Genomic DNA, 8,129 nt, shown 5'->3' with positions numbered 1-8,129 from the left:
ATATACTACTCCCTCCGATCCTAAATATTTGTCTTTTTAGAGATTTCAAATGAACTACCACATACGGGTGTATATAAACATATTTAAGAGTGTAGATTCACTCATTTTGCTCCGTCTGTAGTTATTTGTTTAAATATCTAGAAAGACAAATATTTAAGAACGGAGGGAGTATGTCACTTGCCTAAGCCTTGGTAAATCTCAATCGACTTGGTCGCACCCTTATTGTTTTGATTGATTAACTAGCACCCAAGAGGCAAGAGGAGATACATGCATGCACTTGGGCCATCAAGAACCGCATGTAGACACATGAAGATCACATTTGCTTCTACTCTCTTCGTTTTTAAATATTTGTCTTTCTATAGATTTCAACAAATGACTATAGAGCAAAATAAGTGAATCTCCACCCTAAGATCTGTTTATATACACATGTATATGGTAGTTCATTTGAAATCTCTAAAAATACAAATACTCCGTATTCAAGGACAGATAGAGTAGATGCCATCAGCCATGCATGCATGGGGGTGCTTCTTTCCGTAAGGCGGCGATTCCGGCCATCTTGGCCGGCTTGAGAAAAGATAAAATCATCCTCAGTGTATGCACTGATTGCGCCACTACAAAGCAGTTCTAGAGGAGTCATGCATGTGCTGTTTGCTTTCTTGGTCTCTCTTTCGATTTTCTTCTCCTCCTTCTCTTTGACGCTTTGACTTCACCTTTGGGACCAGCCACATCCCTCAACCCCACTGCCTAGCGGATCGAGCTTCCGACGCTTTAACACGGATCTTTCAGCCCGCACATTTTCATCATGCCACCGTACCAAATGGATGTACTGGTGGGCGGTGTGTCACGTTGTGATCTGCACATTTGCGTGGCCAAATCAAGCCGGGCACAACAGCACGATACACTGCACATCCCAACCGACGAACCAATCCGCCGGGAATACTAGGAGCGTAGCCGTAGCTAGCTAGGAGGACCACCTCACCACCGTATCATCAGGCCGGCCGGCACAAGTGAAATGCCATTGCTCTTTCTGTGCAACCCGATGCCCGTCTCCAGGCCAAACATGGAGCATCTCCATGAGCATCACAAGTTGGCTGTTGACCCCTGTATCGCCCCTTCAGAACCGAATGGATCCTGTGACGAAATTTCCTCCTGCGAACGGTCGATGCATGCATGGTTGCTCCAGCAGATCGGAATAAAAACCGGTGACACGCAAGGAATATCCTACGGTGCAGGGCGGGCTTTCCACGGAGAGAATAATGCCGCTTACTGCTGTAGGATGTCTCGCCGCTTATGCTAAAGGGCGTGATAAGCACGCTTAGCTTAGAGAGTGGTTTGGCTTATCGCCTTGAGATGCCGATGCCGCTGCCTCCACACGTACGTACGTGGTCGCTATCCGGATCTGCTAATGGTTGCCATCCATCCCTCACTCCAGAAGCTGGTCAATAGTTGTCGACCGCTTTTTTCATCTTTGTAGCCTGCTCCTAGTAGTATAGTAGTACTATATTTCCTAACACTACAAACCTACTCCCTCTATTCCTAAATATAAGTCCATTTAGGGATTCCAATGCAAACTAGACATGGTGCAAAATGAGTGAAAAATCTACACTCTAAAAGATGTCTATATACATCCGTGTGTAGTCCCTAGGAAATCTCTAGAAAGATTTATATTTGGAAAAGGAGGAAGTAGGTAAGTAGTAGATGTAAAAAAAGAAAAAAACTAGGTAAGAAGTACTGTACCTGCAAAATTGCTATGAGCAAATTCAGACGCGCCCACACGAACTAGTGCCTAGTGGTGTATATTGGTTAGGCCAAGTCCGATCAACTCCCTGAGAAAACACTCACGATCGCGCCGTTCGGCCGGCCCCTGTCCCGTCGATCGCCTGTTACGTGCCCAACCCGACTGCACTACACTACACTCCACTCCGCCGCCGTGCTTGTGTGCTTGACCTGACCGGCACCGCACCGCACCGCACGTACGTGTCCTCGGTCGACTGGCCGGCGCCGGAGCCCTAGGGTTTCGTGCTGCGCCGCCGTGCTTCATCCATCCATCCATCGGCCCCTTGGCCCCGTCGCTTTGACAGGTCGCGCATGTACCGTCGCCTCGCGCCCTACTATTTCCCCAGCCGATCTCCCGTCACCGAAAAGCGTCAGAAAGCCCCTTTCACTGGCTCCGAGTTTCAAAGGAAATCACTGTGCCATTGATCGACAGGGCCACGCCACTAGCCACATCGCGTCCCGTATCAGTCTGGTTTCGACTTCGACGTCGATGCGTCTAACGCAGCCTCAGTGGTCACTTGACACGACGACGCAAGCGGCCATGGCTAGGGCTGGGCTAGCACTCCTAGTGAGAGCAGCACTGGGTCGAACTTGCACCGTACGCACGTCCCCGTCTCACGTCTGACGATGTTGGCCTAACCTTGTAGTGACAACTGACACTAAGGCTAATAGCTCGGTTCAATCGGTCACATTTCCCTTCACTAGAGTAGTACAGAAGAAGTACGTTCTGTTCTGCCCAATATTCTTTGCCGGCTACAAGTGTAGACTAGAATACAACAACTGTAGATAGTGCTGGCAAATGCGCGCTTCCGCTGCCGAGATTACGACGAGCCGTCCAATGACGACTCGTTACGCCGGCGGGGGCTCCGAAATTCCGATCTCCACTATGATTATAAACAAGTATAGCAGCCCATTTCGCGCGGTCACGTATGTCGTTGCTTTTCCCCTTCGTGCACCTGCATTGCGTCGTTTCCCATAAACAGTTTCCCCTTTTCACCTTCTATAAAAATGTATGCTTTCTTATCGCTTGAGTCCTCGGCATCTCAAGAAAAGGAAAATCGGCATTGTATTTCCTTCGCCTATGCATTTTATGTTATGTTATGGGCATGGGATTTTTTTGGCACCACAGTAAAAATGGGAGTGATTTTCCTTTTCACCATCTATCAAAAAGCGTGTTTTTCTTATCGTTTTGAGTCCTCGGCGTCTCCCAAAAGAAAAATCAGAGTTATATTTCCTTCACCTATGCATTTGATGTTATGTTATGTGTTTTTCTTCCGAGTGGAACATCATTATCTCCTTGGTCCTTGATACTTTGATAGGGATCGTCCAGTGGGCATTACCTATCTCTTATAGTTGTTTTCTTATAGTATTTTTTTAAAAGTAAGAAAACACTCTGGTTAAAGCGTAGAACAGGGCAAAAGCGATGAGGCGGGGATTAACAGAGTGGAGGCAGCGGCGGGACGTTGTGAACCAACTACGCACTCATCCTATATACTCCCTCCGTCCCAAAATTCTTGTCTTAGATTTGTCTAAATGCAGATGTATCTAGTTACGTTTTAATGTTAAATACATTCATATCTAGACAAATTTAAGACAAGAATTTTAAGACGAGGGAGTACGATAATAATATAAATAAAAGAGAAAACAGCTCCGCACTCAGTTAGGTTACTCAATCCTGACAGTAGTATAAATTAAGGAGCTTAACTACGAGCGTACGTACACAAACGTACGGAGTAAAACGTCCTGCTTTCATCCCTGCGCGTGTCTGCAACTGGACTGGTCGCATGGCATATACGGCGTCTTTGCACCCGCTGACAATGCGACGATCACTTAAACAATATAGTAGTTACGTTGATTAAGAAACACCTAAACAATGGTTACGGGCGCCGGTGACTTTTAAGAAAAAACGATGACGAATCGATCGGCTCCTAGTAGTTCCTTGGGTCTTGGGCTATCGAATTAGCTCGCACTTGATTACTTTTATTATTTGACAATCGGAACTTTAATTATTTCTGAGCCCGATTGAGGCCTATCACGTCACTCGGTACTGCTTATTTTACCACAACATTGCACTTAATTAGACTAGGCACAATGGGTAGTAATATAGAGTAGTAACATGAGCATGTTACTATTTTATGTTACTACCTCTATAGTGGGGAGTAACATATATGTGATAGCATGCAACACTTCATTTATTAGGCTATAGACTCATCTTGCCTTGATATGTGTGATGTTACTCATACTAGTAGTAACTAGCTATGTTACCACATGACTCTCTTTCTTTATTTATTGTTTGCCATCTCATCTATTTTATCTAGATATGTGTGATGTTACTATCTATGTTATTCCCATTAGGCTGGTCACAATGGGCAAGAACATAAGCTAGTAACTTCACACTTTCCTAGACTATGTTACTACCTCCATAGTGGGTAGGAACATCTATGTAGTGTCATGCAACGATGTATTTATTAGGTTATAGACTCATTGTTTCTTGGAGTGTGTGATGTTCCGGTAACTTAGCTAGTTACCACAAGCACCTCTCTCTTCATTAAATACGTGCCACATAAGCAAAGTTGTATTGAAGTGTGTGATGTTACTCCTAAGTTTCTCCTCACTGTGACCAGCCTTATAGGTAGTCTTGTGCAGTGTTTATAATATCGCCTGACATGTCAAGCAACATAATAATGATGTTCTCGGCTGTAGTACGTACTCCCTCGGTCCCACAATATAAAAATGTTTTTGATACTAGTGTAGTTTTAAAAACATTTTTATATTACGGGATGGAGAGAATAGTATCTAAGTGCATAATTAAACAGACCAGGTTCAGTACATAATTTGTTGGACCAGGTTCGACGCTCTCCAGAGATTGCTCGTTTAACATTTCAAAAATCATGCTTTCGTTTACGTACGGAGGGATGAACGTGCAGATCCGTCCTTGACCAAATCAATCAATATATAGATCAATCGGCGCCGCTTAAGCAATACACATGGCCGGTTCAATCCGTACGTTCTAGGACTGCGCATGTCTCCCCTCAAATAAAAAAAGGACTGCGCATGTCAAACACCAATAAATTAAGTTTATGAATCAAAATGGTTGTTGATCAGGACAGTTAATTGTAGCGTGGAGTTTTTACCCGAAAATTGTGTACCTATGTAATTGTATGGAATCGCCTAGCACGTACGTCAAGCAACACAATAAGTTCTAGGGCTCCGCATGTCAAACACCATCAGCTTAAATTTATACCATATCAAAATGGTGATGCACGACGTATATTCACTAGTTGGTGCATGACTTGTATATATCCATTACGCTGTAACCTGTAAGGGGTTTAAAGTCGTTTAAAACAAGTAAATTCGTCGCACAAGAAAGTGAAGTAGAATTAGGTGCTGATTTCTGGATACTTTCAAAAGCCATGTACCACTGAGCACTGGAACTGTACTGCTCTCCGTGAGAAAATGACGGAGGTGCCCGCCGTGCATGGTGTGGTATGCGTGTATATCATGCGTTGCGTTGGCCTAGCTTTGCTTCAAGAAAGCCAAGTTGTGGTTCGAATAATAATCAAGAAAGGAAGAAAAGAGAGAGGTAGGGTAGGGGAGATAGATATGGAAGAGGATCAGGCCTGAAGCGAGTGCTGTCTGTTCTCACCTCTTCCTTCACCTCCTCCACTGAAACTTAATGCTGATGAACCCACACCCTGAACGACACGACATGAATCTAGCTACCAGCAGAAAGAAACGCGGTACCTCATATTCTCTTAGGACCCCATGCATCATGATTAATTGGAATATATGATTGCTTTCATGTCCTGCTGAGACTCGATGGGCATGATCGACAGGAGAGGATTGAGGCGATAAGAGATGTTCGTTCATCTGTTTAGCATAACATTTTAGCACTGCCGAACTATGTATTCCAATTCGAACTTGTTCAATTTGAGCTGGAAGTTTGGGAAAAAAGACGACAGGGAAACAGATCAAGTTGTAATATTAAACCGGGCTGTGACGACTGTGATCGAATTCAACTGTTAATTATACATCGGTCTGTTAATTAATCTAGTACACATGCATGTGCAAGAATCAGAAGAACAACAAGGCCGAAATCATAGGCAATATGGATCATAGACTAATCACCTACTGCCTCTCAAGCATCTCCGTATCTCTCTGCCTCTCTATGTACGTGTAGTGTAATCGTCTCCGGTGCACAGATGGACTCCTCCCCGCACGCGAGCTCCGGTGCCCACAGTCGCCATGCGCACGCTCGCACGAAGGGCCGCCGGGGCTCGATGGTCTGTCGGTGGATCAGGAGGTGACCTTGGCGCGGGTGCACGGGGCGAAGGAGTAGCCGTGCTGCTGGTGGCCGCCGGCCTGCACGTGCACGCGGTGCGAGGAGGAGGAGTGCGAGTGCGCCGTCTCCCGGTCGACGAGCGCGCGCAGGCGGAGGAATTCGTCGACGGAGCAGGGCAGCCACAGCGGGCCGGCCGAGTTGTAGCCATACGTGTCCCGAGCCGCCTCCAGCAGCCGCTGGAAGAGCGGGTGGTAGAGGTAGGCGATGGGGATGACGAACCGCCGGAACCCGTCGCCCTGCTGCTCCGGCTGGCCGACCCGCACCGCCAGCCACCCCTTCTTCACCTTCCCCCTCTTCTCCGCCTGGTCCCCTTGCATGATGATGGCAGCTCCCTCGCCGGCGGTCCAACTGCAGCCGCCCTCTCGCCGTCGCTGCTGGTGGTGGTGCTGGTGCTAAGAGATCACTGCTCTATTGCAGGCAGCTAGAGCCAAGGAGCCAATCCAGAGGTGTGTGTGTGGTGCGGTGTGCTTCGCTGCACTCGCGGTGGTTTTTATAGGACTGCTTCTGCTTGGCTCCAGAGATTAGAAGATTAAGCCGCCGGTGCGTGGCGCACCCGTGCGCTGCTGCCTGTACGTACGGCGTCCTTTGCTACGGAACCCGGTCCTCGGGGGCTTCCGTGTCGGGCGATGGATCGTCTGCGTCGCTGACACGCCGGCCCGTCGAATAATCGGGTTACGGCGTCGGGGTCGCTGGCCGTACCGGGCGATCGTCGCGTGCGCGTCAGGCCTCAGTTGCCGTGAGCGGGATAGGTAAGGTGGAGCCGTGGGAGTGGAAGGTGGAGGGATGGCTACGGTGAGGAGGGGGCACGCTGTTGCCACCTCGCCGGACCCGTCCGACGGGTGGTGCACAGGTCGTCCTTTGGTCGTGGCGCGCCTGGCCCACGACGGCGGACTGGCCATGGCAGGTGGAATTGTTTTCCGAGTATATGTTGCTGTACGTGATTGCTGCCCCACGGCCACAAGAGATGTTGATGCATGGGGGCAATTAATTGGTCGGGCTCTCGTCTAGCTTTGCTCATCGCCCAACTCGTTGGATTGTACCTGTTGGAGCGACCCTCTGGATTAAGTTCTTGTTCGGATTTGGGAAGTAGGTTTAGCCAAGGTTTCTTTCTTTGTTGGGGCCCTTTCTGCTTGTTGTTTCCGTTCAAGGTCTCAAACAGGGTTTATCTCTCGTGGGCTGTATTTCATCTAGGGTTACAGACATGTTATGTGTGTAAAACGTAGCTTGTCTCTACTTGCTACTAAAAGAAGAGGGTGGGGATTAGTTGTTGTTTTTTTCATGGCCATCATGTCATCATGAGCATGTTGCCATCGTGGCTTGTAGGGCTTGCTACATTCATGTGCTTTAAGCTAGTACAAACTTGAGTCACTTATTTTGGGATGGAGGGAGTATGTCGGAAGTTCCATAGTTATCTAAAGATTTGATCAATCATAAGAGATACATTGTAAAAATCAATTAATCATCAATACCCAAGATCATAATCACGTTGATTATTCATAAGATCAAGAAAATGGGGTATATGACACGTAGCTACTACCACAAACCATCAGCCTCGAAGGCGGGCTTCCCCCGGATCATCGTGGGAGCAACAAACGTTGATGAAGAGGTTGAACAGGGAGTGGCGACAATGTGAAAAATCTATAATAATTTGAGGTAGGATTTTGGGGGTGTATATGACTAATTGGGCACCGGAGGTGGCCTGGCATCCGCACAGGCCATACCACCCCTCCCCCTAGGCGCCCTTGTAAGATGGAGGTCTAGAGGGGGTAGGGGGTCTAGGCACCAAGGAGCCCACCAGATGTTGTGCCCTAGTCCATTGGTCTTATTTCGGTGAGAAAACACCTCTTGTTTTTCTTTTATTTTTTTAAACATTTTATATGGTGATTTCCTAAAATTCCAAAAAGAGTAGAAAATAGGAATTAACTCTTGGAAATTGAATTAATACGTTAGTCCAATAAATGTGGCTAAATGTTTCCAATCTGCGTATATATGATAATATAGTAGCATGAAA

The 8,129-nt window shown here is 47.1% G+C and overlaps 1 protein-coding gene across 1 annotated transcript; it reads right to left on the bottom strand.

Moving 5' to 3' along the window:
* Nucleotides 1–5,780: 5,780 nt before the first annotated feature.
* LOC119320245 (auxin-responsive protein SAUR32-like) lies at nucleotides 5,781–6,569 on the bottom strand. The gene has a single exon (XM_037594374.1). The coding sequence runs from the start codon at nucleotides 6,433–6,435 to the stop codon at nucleotides 6,073–6,075; it is 363 nt and encodes a 120-aa protein (XP_037450271.1). The 5' UTR covers nucleotides 6,436–6,569; the 3' UTR covers nucleotides 5,781–6,072.
* Nucleotides 6,570–8,129: the final 1,560 nt, after the last annotated feature.

This window comes from Triticum dicoccoides, chromosome 6B, assembly GCF_002162155.2.
Source record: "Triticum dicoccoides isolate Atlit2015 ecotype Zavitan chromosome 6B, WEW_v2.0, whole genome shotgun sequence".
Lineage (NCBI taxonomy): Eukaryota > Viridiplantae > Streptophyta > Magnoliopsida > Poales > Poaceae > Triticum > Triticum dicoccoides.
This window is presented reverse-complemented; position numbering and strand designations above follow the sequence as displayed.

Bases quoted from the DNA above. Each gene is read 5' to 3' on its own strand.
- LOC119320245 (XM_037594374.1), bottom strand. From the start codon at position 6,435: ATGCAAGGGGACCAGGCGGAGAAGAGGGGGAAGGTGAAGAAGGGGTGG.